At 44.8% G+C, this 17,162-nt stretch overlaps 1 protein-coding gene across 2 annotated transcripts in view; it reads left to right on the top strand.

The window, feature by feature from the left end:
* The window catches only part of LOC309555493 (ATP-dependent translocase ABCB1-like), a 148,070-nt gene that overhangs the window by 75,447 nt on the left and 55,461 nt on the right, over window positions 1–17,162 (top strand). For both annotated transcript variants that reach the window (XM_082257530.1, XM_082257529.1), the window contains one exon: window positions 3,837–3,920. In XM_082257530.1, coding sequence (XP_082113656.1) covers window positions 3,837–3,920 — 84 coding nt within the window. The remainder of the gene's footprint in view (window positions 1–3,836; window positions 3,921–17,162) is intronic.

Genomic DNA, 17,162 nt, shown 5'->3' with positions numbered 1-17,162 from the left:
AACCCTAAAAAAAAGAATAAAAATGCAGTCACTGCATCTAACACATCTAAAAACTGCTAAACTGCAAAGTATTACATATTTGTTTTTGGATTTTGCTACTTTGCACTCCCTGCCACATTATCCATTCACATGCCCACTCACAGGATCTGTGAATATAAAAACTACAAGTCCCGTCTACTGTAATGGCAGAGCAACCTTTTGTTCTCAATGGAACTCAAGTAGAAAACAACAAATAAAGGAGTGCTCTCAGCCCTGTGGAAGGTAATAGAGCCACAAGCCCAGGAATAGATAAAACTTTAATGTAAAGTTAAAAAGCATGATATGCAGGAGTGCTCAGACTGATACATTACCAAGCCAGTGGAGATGAGAAACACATAATCCCAAAAACTGAAGGATGACCCATGATCCCAGACCCAACAGCAGGTTACGCCTCAGGACAGTGGGAGAAGCGTTTGGATTATGGCTGCCAGAGTCACTGAGATGGTGCGTCCGCTGAAAGTCACGTGTCACCATGATAACATGTTTTAGGGCCTTGCCTCCTCCTCTTTCAGTGTATGATCCTCTGATAACACAATTTAGCCCACAAAGTGATTAACAGTAGGGACTTGGCATAAGATGACATTTGGGGGTTGATTTACTAAAACTAGAGAGTGCAAAATCCGGTGCAGCTGTGCATGCAAGCAAGCCAATCAACTTCTACTTCAGCTTGTTCTATTATGCTTTGATGGAAAAAAACTAGTCTGGTTTCTATGCAGAGCTGCACCCAATTTTGCACTCTCCAATTATAGCAACTCAACCCCTAGTTGCCCAGATCAACATAAATAGTAGCAAGGCCACCTTAAATGCAGCAGTAAGCAGTAGTAGATTTTAATCTATCGAGTGCTGGAACCTTGCTGCAAGAGATTTATGGCAACAATGCTAATTGTGGACCGACTGGGTATGCACTGTCCAAAAGAAAAGAAGAATGGTAGAAGAGGGGGCAGGGAACAAAGGGTTCAGAATATTTATTACGAGAGGGGTTGTTCTTCCGTCAGCTAAAGTTGGGGCCCTTTAACCACTTGCCGACCGCCGCACGACTATCTACGTCGGCGGTCAGCCCCTCACAGGCAAACTAACGTAGGGCTACGTTGCTTGCTTGTGAGGGTCTAGGGAGCGAGCGCGCGCCGCCGGAGGCGCGCTCCCGCTCCCGCGTGGTCACGGACCCCCCCGCGCGTGTGACCAGCGGACCCGATGTCCGCCGGCCACTCGGCGATCGGCGGGGGAGAGGGAGAATGTCAGGCAGCTTGTGTAAACAAGCGACCTGTCATTCTCCTCACTGTAAAGACACTGATTACTCGGATCTACTATGTAGATCCGTTGATCAGTGTCCTTACAGCTCAAGCCACAGCCAATCACAGTAGAAAGCACGCCCCTAGGGACACACACAGCCCCTCCCTCCCAAATAAAGTTAACCCCTTCACTACCAGTGTATTTTTACAGTAACAGTGCATATATATAGCACTGATTACTGTAGAAATGTCACTGGTAACCCCAAAAGTGTCAAAAATGTCAGTCAAGGGTCCGATCTGTCCGCCGCAATGTCGCAGTACCGCAAAAAAAATCGCAGGTCGCCGCCATTACGCGTTAAAAAAAAAAAAACAACAAAAATGACAAAAATCTTTCCCTTTGTTAGTAAACGCGATAACTTTTGCGCAAACCAATCAAAATACGCTTTTTGCGATTTTTTTTACCAAACATAGGTAGCATAAAACAAATTGGCCGAAAATGTTAAAAAATTTTGATTTTTACATTTTTTTTGGGGGGAATTTCATATAAAAAAATGTGAAAAATATTGCTATTTTTGCAAAATTTACGCTCTTTTTTTGTTTATAGCGCGTGATCAAAAAATCGCACAGGTGATCAAATACCACCAAAAGAAAGCTCTGTTTGTGGGAAAAAAAGGACGTCAAATTTGTTTAGGTACAGCGTCGCACGACCGCGCAATTGTCCGTTAAATTCACGCAGTGCCGAATCGCAAAATACCCCCTGGTCGGAATGGGGGTAAAATCTTCCGGGGCTTAAGTGGTTAAGAGCGTAGGTGCACTTACGACAGTCCCAGTTAACCTGCATGCAGTATAGGTATAGTATAGATATGGTATATTCTTGGCACAGGTCCAAGGTAAATATAGTTCAGATAGGTTCAGTATGATGCAGTATGAGGTTGGTATGGGTGCAGTCTAGCTTTGGAATAAGTGTAGTACAGAGTGCAATATGGGTATGGTATAGATTGCGTATCCTTGATATCTTGCTCTCAGTGACTCAGTCCCTGCTAGCAGTACCAACAATGGGCAAATAGTCCTCTCACCATTTCCTGGGATGTGCTGCAGTGGCCTTTCTCTTTAAAAGGGGGGCCCCTCAGTCTCTCCACAAAATGCCTTTGGTGATCAGCAGTGGAGGATGCTTCATTATTCCCATGGCAACAGTACAGATGTGATCACTGTGGTCCATGCTGAGCTGCCCCCAAGTCTCAGTCTCTGGTCATTCAAAGAGGATGAGGTTCCCAGTGCAGTCTCGTAAAAGCTGTTCCATCGCTCCACTTCCTCCTTAACGTCCTATAGGAACTGTATTTTAAAGGCCCATAAGTTCCATTCTGTGATTGATGCTTCAGATTACCATTCTCATGAATCTCAGCATTCTTCATAGAAGTCCATAGGCTTTCCTGGCCATAGTTCTCCCTGTGCTGACTGGTGGAGATAGTGCAACATACCATTCAGCATAATAGCAGAAAGTGAAAGTAAACTTATTGTAAAGAGGGAAAGGTATGTATTTATTAACCACTTGCTGACTGTGCACTGTACGTTTACGTCAGCAAAATGGCTCTCCTGGGCAGAATCACGTTAATAAGCGTCATCGCAAGCCGCCGGCGGCACGCTCCCGCCCCCGACTGACACCCGCGATCCCCCCCCGCTGTAAACACAGCCTTCTGTCCTTCTCTCTCGGATGATCACAGAGGCTATGTGATCCTGCTATATTGGATCGCATGTCTCTGTGTTCATTTCACAAGCCCAACCCCCCACAGTTGTTAAGACTAGAGGATAATGTGAAAAATGCTTTAAATCATTATTAATACTCTCTTATTGTTTTACCTGGACAAAGATAACATTGTATTGGTTGTCGATGCCTATCACAAATCATCTTTTTCTTTTTGTATTAACTTAATAAAGTGGTTGTACAGCTCTGAAATGAAAAATTAGGGAAGCATATATTACTATATTATGTACTTGTACTATGTACTTGTCTGCCTAGTGTGATTTCCTATCTGCTCTCCCACTCCTCTGCTATTTGCATGAGTCACTTCTAACAGGTTATGCCAACAACAATCTCAGGAGACAACCCCCCAAACACAGAGAAGGTGATTGACAGGCTCAGCTGTGCATTTTTCCCTATGAGACTGCGCAGAGTGGGGGGGCGTCCATTCCTTCTATACATGTCTAGAACTGCACTCCCTGCTCTATGCTATACAGTGTGTGATGTCAGATCCCTACCCTCTGGAGCTCAGAGATTTTGTTTATAATATGAGCTTTAGGAGGCTGTAGAGGAGAGAGGGCTGCAGATAAATGGGTACAATTTATGTAGGAGTATTTGTTTCATCTCCAAGTATTACCTGAGGCCAGCCACTTCAGTGGGTATACTGTATTAAAGGGTTTACAACCACTTTAAATAAACTAGAAAGTACAGAGAATAAGAATGATTCTTTTGCCATATGATGGTATTCAAAAAGTGAACGTAGGATTATATATATAATCAAAAAATGATGGTTTTGTAAACCTATTTCTAACAAAGTAATAATCTTACAGGAAATGGGATATTATGATGACCATAAAAATGCTGTTGGTGTACTGCTGACAAGGCTTGCAACAGATGCTTCTCAGATTAAAGGAGTAAGTATGAGTGACGTTTTATATATTTAGTATTTATTACATTTTTTCAGGTTGTTTAAAATGGTCATTCCATCCAATTATTAAAGTGTATGTATAACAGCAACTATAGTAGGTAAGGGTTAAAACCCCTTCAATTTTATTTTTTGCTATCTGTGACCTCTGAGGAGATTTCCGTTCACATGTACTGGAGATTCAGTAGGGATTGAGAGAAAATCTCTCTGTCCCCAGTGAAAGATTTCTTCTATGTTCCTTTTTATGTGACCACTCAAAATTTTGGATTTTCCCTTATTTGCTGTCCTGGTGATAATGGTCATCAGGGTAAACAGAGAGGGTAAATCTGCCAAGCTGGGATAGCAATAAAACATGACAGGGATTCAAACACTCCTCTCCTCCCCTCTAAATAAAACGTTTAAAAAAATTTACTTTGCATACACTTCGACACAGGTCTAGGTAAATGATGTGGCCCTAAATAGACTACCAGCTTTTGTACTTTTTACATTTTTTAAATTTCTGTAGAGATGATATAATGACAATATACAAAAAGTGAAAGTAAACACAATAAAAAGTCCCAAATGTGAATGGTGAAGGAAAAAGGGGTTTCCGAACTGATGTGTGTGATCACAGTGCAAGTCAGATTCCGAAACCGACAGGTATTGATAATGCGCTCACCAGAATGGATGAACCCAAAATACCATACGGTATATGGGTCAAACAAGCTCTCAGATTGAACGATCATTCCCCAAGCTGATGCTGTACCTCGGATACTCTGATGCCAGCATAAGATAAATATAGCCAGAAGCAAGCTCCAATTTATTCGGTAACATAGAGAAATGGACTGAATCAGGCCAACATAGTGTGAATCCGCTTTAAATATTTATTATTCCAAATAAAAGAAATGCACTTACAGACATCCAGGTACATACACAGAGAATAAATAGATTAGGCTGTATATGACGTGGGCTGATGCGTTTCGACATGTGTCTTTTTCAAAGGTTAATTTTTCAAAGATCAGTCCAGGGGTTTGTAGTTGTTTTTGGTGTTTTACTTTAAATAGGGATGGGAGAAGGGAATAGTGGGATACTCCAAATTAACTATTCACAAGGTTTGGAGGACATCTATCTGTACATACAGCCAGGCTGTTGATCCACCTTGCCACTTAGGTGGATTTAGATTAGGTCTCTTTCCAGATAACTTGATGAACTAATGTTATCTTCAGGACACTCTTTCTTGACCACTGACACCTGTCTACTTGCTATCTTACTCCAGGGTGGCCCCCTCAGGTCAGGCCCCTTGACATGATCCCCTGTACTCACGACACTGTTTTTCTAGGGTCTCCATGTGCCCCCCCCCCCCCAGCTTTCCTGGACCTCTGGGTTCAGCTCTGTTCCTCTGGTCGACCTCCTGATGCCACTGCTACAGAGGAGGAGGCAGCCACCACCCTCCCTCCAGGACTTTGTTCACCAGTCAAAGACCCCACAGCACATGTGCTCCTTGCTTTTATACAGTATCCCAGAATGCACAGAGACAGCCTGTCTATACCAATCACCAGGACTGTATCAAAGCCTATGTATCCATTGGTCAGGTTTCCTCCCACTGTCCAACATGCCTCCCTATTGGACCAGTGTGAAACACTCCTCTAGATTCAATGAATCACATCCTGAGCAGACCTCTCTAACAGATCCTGCTCTCTGCTAGACAGAAAGCAATATAGATTTGCCTGCTGCTCTTCTGATAAGCAGACAGAGCCAAAAACTATACTCTCTTACTAGCACCTACCTAGGAGGGTGCTACATCTCAAAGGTGTTAGAGATAAATAACAAAACATACAACAAGTACCAGTTCCAGAGAGGTTACATCAAATATATCCGTAAAGTAAAACCGCATTCCGACATTGTCACATCAGCATGTTAGGCAAATCAGTTACTTTGAAGAAACATCCTAGTAATAATATGAAAATGCAAATCGTTCTTTCCTGACACAAGCATGACAGCATACATGTATGGGTATAGGCTCCACCCCAATCAGGACTGGTTATACTATATAAATGAGTCACCTCCCCTAAGGCGGCATTTTCTATGTTCCTCAAATGCTTGACCAGTTGTAACTATATAAAGGAGATTTTTATTTTTGTCCTCACCTTGCCAGATTTATCTGGCCAGCCGCACAGGTTCAGCCTCTCCTGTGATGAAGCTCCCTCCGTTCAGCTGTAAACTGCCTAATACGAGGAAGGCCTCCTCCGGGTTCAAGTACTGGGGTGCAGGATACTGGTGTCTGGATGCTGGTAAAACGGTTCTGCCTTGTTGTTTGTTGGGACTGATCCAGTCTCTCCTCCCAGGTCAGTTGTGGCTGACTATTTGGTTAGTCTGGCGCTCTGTGTATGTTTTGTTTCCCTTGCAAATGCAACGCATTGTGGTTAGGGCGGATGCCCCCTTCCAGAATGGCTACTTGTCTACTTCCTATGGCTGTCTTGTGGGCTGCCCTTTCCAGATGGATGTGTGGATGGGGATGGCGCCCTCAGACTTCTGGTCGACAGGGAGCAGCAAGATTGCATTGGGATAACTTCCGGCTCGGGGTAGTAGCGACCGGGAGCCCCGGGCGACTGCCTTGGGGTGTATTGGTGGCCACCTGTTCAGGAATAGAGCCTCCCCCATCACCTAAGAGCCAGTCAGGGATGTGTGCTGCACAGGTAGCTAAACCATAGGCTGTCATGGTTTTTCATGATCATAAAGTGGTTAATACGTCAGGCTGCGAAAGTAGGTTAATTTGCTGTTCATAGTTCTGTTTGTTTCATTAATGCCTCACAGATTTAGTTTTGTCTGCAGTACTGCTAATGCATGGCCTAATATACAGGTGTTGCTGTGCAAAGTTGAGTCTTTCTTCTTAACTCAGCGATGCCTGGCTCTTCAGATTTGGATTACTGTTTAATGCTATAATGCCTGGGTTTACTGTTTTTAACCTTTGCAGACCAGTGGCCTAGTGTATGTTATCCTGCCAGGGCTATTGGTCTGAGGTATATTAACTCTTCATTGTGCTGCTTATGATATAGTAATGCTTCAGTATTAATGACTGCTATGTGTTGTATAGCTGCTATGCGTTTAATGCCTGCTTTTGGCTGCTAAATATTTAATGGCTGCTATAAGTTAAGGGCTGCTATGTGTTTAATTATTGCTATGTTTAAATGCTGGAGTGAAGTTCAGTGCTTTGCTTTAGCTTACAGTGCCTTTAAGTATTTTGTCTATTACACATCTATCGGTAATTGCTTCTTTTGATGGGTTAATCCTAGCTCACAATAGCATAAAGGTCCATTTGCTGCTTCAATGTCTTCAGATGGATGTGTGGTTGGCCACTGATAGTGTATTAATGCTAATGTCCTAGCCAATACTTCCAGGTATTTATTATGACCACAAACCTGCAGCTCATATCCTGAGCCATAATCATCTTTCTTTGATCGCCTAAATCCAAGTCTGTTCCTCCCTAGGAGCAGCAAAGCTCCTTTCATTCAAATTTGCCCATTAGGTGTTATTGCAGGTATTATCGCAAATTTGGGTAGAGGAGGCTCAGGATCGGTGGGGCCTGTGCAGTAAGGAAGTCATTGGAATTTCCTTTCCACTCTTCCAACTCTAATTCCCAATATGGTTCTTTAAAGCAATCAAAGGTTTAAGCAAATGTTACCAAATCTTGTTTCGACAGTGAGCCATCGATCCATTGTTCTTAGACGAAAAGCAGATTTAGAGAAAAAAAGGAATGAAGAATCAATATCCAAAAACTCATATGGAGTCATTGAGAACAATCACTCAAGCCATCAGATAAAGTAGCTGTAGTTTTTCTCTAGATCTAGCTGATGTGTACATATGCTCCATATTTCAGACCTTACACAGTGGGGCCAAGTGTATCCAACTTCAGCCAAGTTAGATCTAGGAGCTGGGAGACCAAGTATGGAAGGCTCATCTAGGGGTCTCACCTTTAGTATTTAAAACCCTGTGGAAGCCAGGGCACCTGCTACAAACTTCAGGTATACTAGAACATGGGAAACCTTGCAGAATTTAAGGATGGAATCCTCTGCTTCCAACTGTAAAGATTAAGATGTCTGAAAAAAAGCTGAGATAAGGAATTAAGTGGTAGTCAAGTCTTGGTCAAGTCCTCACTTCCTGAGATCCAGTGACCGCCGCACATCTTGGTAAGCAAATTCCAAAAGGCCTGTACAGATCGTTCTTTTCCACTTAGAACTTGCAGTGCAAGTAGTGTCGGAAGGTTGTCCCACTCCTCCATTCTTCTGAGCAAGATTTCCTCAATATTTTCTGTGATACTGAAGCAGTATTTCCTAAGGCTATCACGTCTGGGAGAAGAATTTCAGATATCCAAGCATCAAGCAGTAAACTCCCTTTTCTCTGTCGCTCATTGACAGACGTAGTCCTCCTTGATTAATATCAACTCGGGTTATACTGCCCTCTACAGGAGTAGGACTAGACAGGAAAGAAAACGTTCTGGCCACACCTTAGGGGCAGTCCCAGAGGGTATATCCTCTCACTTCCTGCTACAGGATATCAGTTTTTTTCTGTCTAGTTAGGAGTAAGGACCTAAGTTTCTTGCTGGGATCTTTGGTCCTGGCAAGATTTTTTAGAAATACTTTTTTAGGCAGCTTTTCTTCTCCAGTGTTCCTGTGAGATCTTCAAGCAAGTACGCTGAAACTGGGCGACGGGCTGGATGTTGAGATCCAGTGGTCACCCCAGTTCAGCCTACGAGCGCGTGCAGGCCATAGCTCCGCGCTGGGTCGGCCGCGACATAGTCCCACTGGACGGGGACTGACCCTGCGAGTTAAACGTCTCGCCTGGACGCCAATGACCAGTTGCAAACTGAGTCACGGCGTCCGTATTGGTCGACAGCCCCCCCACCCCGGTGGGGAGGGGTTCTGTCAGGAGTTGGCGCCCGCCTGGTTCCGGTATGGTAAGTAAAATGTTCCCCCTCTCCCCCTGTCGGGTTTGTTGGTGGACGCGGGCCCCTCTCTGGGATGGATGGACGTGATCCTAGCAGGTGTCATTGATCCCCCTCTTAAGAGCTTGGTTTGGGAGCTGACTATCTATAGTCACTATATGACACTATAAGGGAGATGACTGAAGTCAGTGGCAGACTGCTAAAAGGCATTACTATTAAGGTATAGAGGTATCCTACCTGACATAATGTGTATACAGGCCGATGCCTATGCCTGGATTACCGCATCCGCAGGTCGCCATCCTTCCATAAAGCCGGTCACCTCCGCAGGCCGCACAGCCTCCCGCAGGCCGCACAGGCCGAGGACTACCTCCCGCAGGCCGCACAGGCTGAGCGCACACTCCCGCAGGCCGCACAGGCTGAGCGCACACTACTCCCGCAGGCCGCACAGGCCGAGCGCACACTACTCCCGCAGGCCGCACAGGCCGAGCGCATACTCCCGCAGGCCGCTGCTACTTTGCTCAAGCCGCCGCTATCCTCCACAGGCCGCCGCCATTTTCCTGCAGATCGCACGAGGCCGCCATATTGGCGTAGCCTCGTGTCTCCAGCATGGGGGCGGCCATGTTTGAGGTGACCAAACACCTCGAGGAGTAATTGGGAGGCGCCGGAAGGCGTGTTAAGGGGCGGAGCCGCCTCCTTGGCTCGGGAAAGCAAGCCAAAGACTTCCTGTCTGTAACAGACAGTGCTGGAAGCAGGTTGATAAGAAACTTCTGTGCATCAGGTGAGCCTTGGGGTCTCTCTCTCTCTCTCTCTCTCTGAGGGGTCCAAGCAGGTACACTGAGGGGCGCTATTGCGTTGGGGGACTAAGTAAAAAAAAAAAAAAATGTTTTTAATTAATTTTTTGTGTTTGCTGGCAAGTGTCTTGTTAATCATGAACCCTGCCACACATATATCCCCACCTGATCCCCTCAAGGTGGTCGCAGGACCCTCCAGTACCCCACTTGTGATGATGCATTATCAGCAGTTTGGAGTCTTTGGTATCCCGGGTGGAGGTAGCCTGTCAGGGACGGGGGTCAAGAAAAGCGACCCCCGCCTACCCCTATTTCATCTGATACTTCAGATACGGATTCTGAGCTGGTCATTGCAGCCCCTTTTCTGGGGTTGTTGTCTCAGGTACGTCTCCTCAGACAGTGAGGAGGACGCTTCTGCCTCCGCCATAGCACAAGAAGCGTTGGTGGAGGCACTAGTTGTGTCTGTCCGGGAAACCTAAAATCTTGAGATTACACCGGCAGAGGTAGCTGAGACTGATATTCCTTTTTTGGTACTAGCAAGCCTACCAAAATGACGAAGGGTTTCCCTTGCCCAAATGGGGTCGTCCGAAAATGAACCCCTGCTATTTCCAAACGCATTGCTAGGCGCTATCAGTTTGAGGTATCCCTCATTATAAGATGGACGGTACCACCAATAGTGGACTCACCGATTTCCAGACTAAATAAAGCCACTGTTATCCCGTTGGATTGACAGAATGCGCCCCCACCCATCTCTAGGGTGGGGGGGACGTCTTCACCGGTTTCCGGATCCATGGCTTTCCAGAATCCCGGATAAAGGGGTTCGAGAGGTCATACGGTGGGGATACAAGATCAAGTTTCGATCGCTTCCACCGGTGCGATTCTTCCCTTCCAATATTCGACATCCCCGGGTCGCTTAAAAAGCTTTGCGGGGGACAGCTTGATGCAACAGGGAGTGGGAGTTCCCATTCCTTGGACAGTTTCAGGGGTTCTAGCAGAACCTGTTCACAATGCCCAGGAAAAAGGGCTAGGTGCGTCCAATTCTGGTCTTGGGAGAGATGGAGTCCATCCGAACAGTGGTGGCCTCCCTGCATCAGGGGGATCTCCTGGCGTCCATAGACATTTAGGATGCCTATCTTCATATCCCCAGCTTCACAGGCTGGTTCCCACCAGGACACTGAACTATCTGGGCCAAATTTTGGATACATCCTTGGCAAGAGTGTTTCTCCATGCGGAGAAACTCCAGAAGATTCAGTCAATGATTCGGATGTTGCTGTCCGTCAACTGGCTGGGACTGATGGTCGCCTCCTTAGAGGCAGTACCATTTGCCCAGTCTCCTACCTGAATTCTCCAAGAGGAGATTCTTCTCAAATGGAATCGGAATCCCGATTCCCTGGACAATCGGATCCAATTGAGCGAGCGGACCAGGGAGGCTCTGGTCTGGTGGCTTCAGTCTCCGATGCTCAGCCAGGGGAAGTCATTTCTTCTGATAAATTCCAGGTTACCGATAAATGTGTTGGAACTGAGAGCGATCAGACTTTGTCCGATTTACTGGACCAAGCAGCTCCAGGGCAGCCCGGTTCGGATCCAATCGGACTATGCCACGGTCATGACTTATGTCAATCACCAAGGGGCACCAAGAGTGCCCTGGCGGCTATAGAAGTGGCCAACATTCTTTATTGGGCGGAACAGTTGTTCCAGCTCTCTCCGCGATATTCATCCCGGGGGTGGACAGGCAGATTATCTCAGCCGTCAGATTCTGGATCAAGAGGAATAGTCTCTTCATCCAGAGGTATTTCACCAGCTGTCCCTTCATTGGGGCACCCCGGATATGGATCTGTTGGCATATCGGCTCAACAGGGCTCGCGCCCGCGATCCTCTAACGGACGCAGCAGACGCGCTGAGCGCCCCGTAGGGGCAGTATCAGCTATTATGTCTTCCCCCCTCTCAAGTTGCTGCTGAGATTTCTCCGCAGGATAGAGGTGGAGGGAACTCCAGTTATCCTGGAAATTCCGGGCTGGCCTCGTCAAGCCGGGTACGCCGACTTGGGCAGGCTAGTCGCGGACGCTCCTTGGAGACTTCCTCTCAGGGAGGATCTGCGGTCTCAAGGACCGATCTTCCATCGTGCTTTACAGTCGCTGGTTTTAACGGCCTGGCCATTGAGACCCAGGTACTGAAGGACAGAGGATTGTCAGCTTCAGTTATTCCTACTCTAATTAAAGCAAGGAAAGCGACTTCCAGCAAAGTCTATTATCGCACATGGAAGACTTATATTGCGTGGTGTGAATCTTTGGGATTTCCCCCACGTACCTATTTGGTGACCCGAATTTTGGCTTTTCTGCAAAAGGGGGTTGAGCAGAAACTATCCTTGAGCATCATCAAGGGTCAGGTTTCAGCGTTAGCAATCTTCTTTCAGAAGCCGCTGGCTACTCATTCCTTGGTGCGGAATTTCATCCAGGGGGTGCGGCACTTGGCTCCGCCACTGCGCACGCCCTTACCGCCCTGGGATCTTAATTTGGTTTTGTCGGTTCTGCAGAAACCTCCCTTTGAAAATATCAGGGAGATTCCCTTCCTTACATTATCCCAGAAGGTGGCCTTCTTGGTGGCTATCACTTCTGAATGCAGGGTGTCAGAACTGGCTGCATTATCATGCCATTCCCCATATCTAGTGGTTCATAGGGATAAGGTAGTTCTTCATCCGAAGCCATCCTTTCTTCCTAAGGTGGTTTCAGATTTTCATCTGAATGAAGATATTGTGCTACCTTCCTTGTGTCCTAAGCCCAATCATCCTCGGGAATGTGCGTTGCATTCCTTGGATGTAGTTCGGACAATCAGGGTATACCTGAAGACTACGGAATCGTTCTGTAAAACGGATTCACTTTTTGTGATCACGGATGGCCCCAGAAAGGGGTTGCCTGCATCTGCCGCGACTATCTCCAAATGGATTAGACAGACGGTGGTACAGGCTTATTCTATTAAGGGTCGGAATCCTCTGTTCCCTGTTAAGGCGCACTCCACTCGAGCGCTCAGTACTTCCTGGGCCTACCGCCATCAGGCGTCAGTGGTCCAGGTTTGCAAGGCGGCTACCTGGATCATCGGTGCATACCTTTACAAAATTTTATAAAGTTGAAGTGATGGCATCGTCAGATGCCTCTTTTGGCCGTAAGGTTTTGCAGGCCGCAATTTGAGGAGACCGGTGGTCTACCTCAAGGGTTTTTTTCCGTTGGAATTTCAGTTGAGTCTCATCTTTTGATTGATGAGCCTTTAAAACTTCTAGTTGGCACCGGTTGGGCCTTCTATATTGGATTTTGATTTCCATTTTTCCACCCTCATTTGTGGCACTGCTTTGGGACGTCCCGAGTTGATATTAATCAAGGAGGACTACGTCTGTCAATGAGCGACAGAGAAAAATTGATTTTTGTAAGATCTTACCGTAAAATCCTTTTCTCTTAAGCTCATTGACAGACGTAGTACCCGCTGTTACGACACCCCAAAGTATGAAAGGGGTTACAGTCGTCTAGGATAATCCACTCCCAAACACCCGGACAGCTATCGACCACTCCAACCCGCCATACATGAAGCACATCAATAATTCCCCCCCAAGTACGAGACAAGGCTCTGTAGTGAGGTTCGATCAAGAGTAACTCTCTTCTCTTTTATTGCAAGAAACACAACACTTATATATACTTTGAGAATACCACATGAACAATGACTGTGTAATTACAGCCAGGTGAGCTCATTAACATACTTATCAATAGTCTCAGACCCTATTAACATACTGTCCTATTTTAGACAAAAGCACTGAGTTAATCAGTAGACATTCTTTAGGAGGGGGCTGCTGGAAACAATCCCCCCCCCCTCTCTCTGCAGCTAATACACATTGAATTTGCAGACATAGTGTCTCTCAACCTCTTTAAAGGAATTTGGAGCGTAGCAGCTAAAACATAGGGGAACAAAGGGGGGCTGTACGGGCCGTGGAACGGCCGAACAAACAGACGAAAGGAGGCAGCAACAATATAATACAAAGTCAGATGGTTCTGTCACACCCGCCCCTCTGTTTTTTGAGTTGGGTTGGGTTAAATTCTCTGACACTGCTTTGTGACATAACTGATATCCTGTAGCAGGAAGTGAGAGGATATACCCTCTGGGACTGCCCCTAAGGTGTGGCCAGAACGTTTTCTTTCCTGTCTAGTCCTACTCCTGTAGAGGGCAGTATAACCTGAGTTGATATTAATCAAGGAGGACTACGTCTGTCAATGAGCTTAAGAGAAAAGGATTTTACGGTAAGATCTTACAAAAATCCATTTATCGCTACCATTCTCAAACAAAAAAGCTCTAGTTTCATCTTCTCCAGCACCATATAAAGGTTTGCATCCTTCCTTGCATCTAAGGTCAGGACATTGCATTTCCTTTCCTGATGCAAAAGCACGACAGCATACAGGTCCCTCCCTCGGGGGCTTCACATTTGAGTATAGTTACAAGAATGCTGCCTTAGGGGAGGTGACTCATTTATATATTATAACTAGTCCTGATTGGGGGAGGAGAGGAGCCTATACCCATACGTGTATGCTGTCATGCTTATACATCCGGAAAGGAAAATTACTGTCAGGTAAGTATACATTTTTTCCATTTTCCAAGCATATATACACAGGATAATAAATTAGGTTTACAAAATTCTATCTAAAATTAGATCAACAGGTGATAGCCCTGGGATGTCAAAACAGGAAGTCCAAACCACCTGATATTTGCTCGGGCACCCCCAGTGTTGAAAGATTTACTTTTCTAGGTGCAATGTGTCCCTCATTAGGGTAACCCACTCCTTCCATGAAGGGAGGTCAGTTGACTTCCAGTGCCTAGGAATTAGCTTTCTAGCCTGAATTAAGGCCCTTGCTATTGCCTGTTTGGTGACATCTTCCATCTGTAGGTTGTCCAAAATAGACAAACAAATACCCAAAAAAGGTTAGGATACTGTCTAAGGCTCCATTTACACGTGTGTGACTTGTCATGCAACTTTGGACATCAAAGTTGCATGAAAAGTCGTTCCCCATGTTTTCCAATGATACCCATTCATATATGCGTGACTTAAAGTTGCAGCAACTTTAAAGTAGTTCATGCTCTACTTTGGTCAAACTTTCCTGCAACTTGAGGGCCATAGACTTCAATGTTAACCCTCAGAAGTTGCATGAAAGTTGTACCTGAATGTTATACAATGCAACTTGTGTGCAACAGTTGTCCATTATCACAGGTCAAAGCCAAAGATGTATCCAAGTTGCACCCATCCAAAGTTGCACTCCATTGCAACTTTGGAGTCATACAAGTGTAAATGGGGCCTAAAAGTTACTTGAAATACCCAATAAGGTTATCCAGGACTTTCTTCCAACAGAGATGTACAGTAGTTTAGGGCATCCCCTAATGGGTTAATTAGGTCACCATGATCCCTAGAGCATCTGGAACATATGGAGTCCTCTCTCATTCCCATTTTAAATAGCCTCACAGGCGTGAGGGGGCCCTGAGGAGAATGTACAGCTGTGATAATTGCTGTGTAATATTGAGGGGTCACATTTGTACAGCCTGCAAAAATTCCTCCCACTGTTCCTCTTCGAATGCCCCCACATCGCCCTTCCATCTACCCTCAGCTCTCATAGGAAAATCTTTTAGAAAGGTAACCAACAACATATAGTAGCACCTAGATATGAAACCCTTACAGACTTCCACCTCTGACATATAGTTGAAGATAGGCGTAGGCGACTGCTCCCAAGTATCAGGTCCAGATTGTGCCTTAACGGCATGTTGTAGTTGTAGGTAGTAAAATACATAGTTTGTGGGAGCCTGAAAAAATTTATTTTAATGAATTTTAAAGAACCAAAACACAATATATACCCCAATTTGTTGGGGTAAAATATGAAAGATGATGTTACGTCGAGTAAATAGATACCGAACATGTCACGATTTAAAATCATGCATACACGTGGAATGGCAACGAACTATGATAGCTAAAAATCTCCATAGGCGGCAATTTTAAAATGTTTACAAGTTACCAGTTTAGAGTTACTGAGGAGGTCTAGCACCAGAATTATTGCTCTTGCTCTAACATTTTCAGCAATACCTCACATGCATGGTGCGAACACCGTTTACATATGCGTCACGATTTAAAATCATGCATACATGTGGAATGGCAACGAACTATGATAGCTAAAAATCTCCATAGGCGGCAATTTTAAAATGTTTACAAGTTACCAGTTTAGAGTTACTGAGGAGGTCTAGCACTAGAATTATTGCTCTTGCTCTAACATTTTCAGCGATACCTCACATGCATGGTGCGAACACCGTTTACATATGCGTGCACAACCTACGTATGTGTTCACTTCTGTGCGTGAACACATATGGATAGGGGCGCTTTAGTTTTTTTTTTTTTTTTCTTATTTGTTTTATTTTTTTATTTTTACACTGTCCCTTTTATTTATTTATATATTTATTTTTTTTATCACTTTTATTCCTATCACAAGGGAAGAAAACATCCCTTGTAATAGAAAGGATGACAGGTCCTCTTTATAGAGAGATCTAGGGTCAAAAAGACCCCCAAATCTCTCCTTTACCTTTTTTTAAAAGCAAAAGAAAAAAAAAATGTTTTTATTTTTTGCTTTAAAAAAATTAAACATTTTTTTTACTTCCACAATAGACCGGAAGTAAGGTCTTGACATCACTTTGCTCCTCCAAGGACATAGAGGCAATCAAAGATGATGTAATCTTTTAATGCCTCTGTGAACAGCCAGCCACACTGTCGGATCGTCTTTTGGGCGCACTGGTGGAAACAGTAGACCTGAGAAACACCGGCAAGCTCATGAGCTGCTTGGATTGCTTTCATGAGAAAGCCAGCCACTGGCTGAAAAAAAAGACACCAGGGTTATAGCTTCAGCCATATCCCTGGCAACCCTTTGCAAACCACAACATATATATATATATATATATATATATATATATATATATATATATATTGCGGTCGGCAAATGGTTAAAGTAAAACTAAAGGCAACATTTTTTTTTAGTTTTGGATAGAGTGGAGAGGGGTTAGAATGCTTTATTGCTGTCTGTGCTCCAGTTAGGGAGATTCATCATCTCTATTTGTCCTGTTTACCATTATCATTGAAAAGGGAAATCTCCACATTTGGACACAAATGGTGAAAATAAAAAAAAAAAATCTGACTAGGGTTATAACCCTTACTTGCGCTATCCAAAATGAAAAAAAAAGTTTTACCAATAGTTTTACTTTAAGTTTTTTTACATTAATGCAGCAGGGAAAGTGAGACTTCATAGAAAACACAGGGGAGCTGGAAACCAAGAAAAAAGGTTATAGAAGAAGCCATTAGGTAATTTAGTTACCAGCATCTGCCCATAACTTGAAGTGTCCGGTTTGGGTGAACAGGCCTAAAGCCTCGTCGTACACATGCGTCGAAAATTGGCAGGGAATTTTCGTCCGACGACCGATCTGCCGATTTTTAGCTTGTTAGTAGATGCTTCCGACAACC

The sequence above is a fragment of the Pelophylax lessonae genome, assembly GCF_965119305.1.
Source record: "Pelophylax lessonae genome assembly, chromosome: 5".
Taxonomy (NCBI): domain Eukaryota; kingdom Metazoa; phylum Chordata; class Amphibia; order Anura; family Ranidae; genus Pelophylax; species Pelophylax lessonae.
This window is presented reverse-complemented; position numbering and strand designations above follow the sequence as displayed.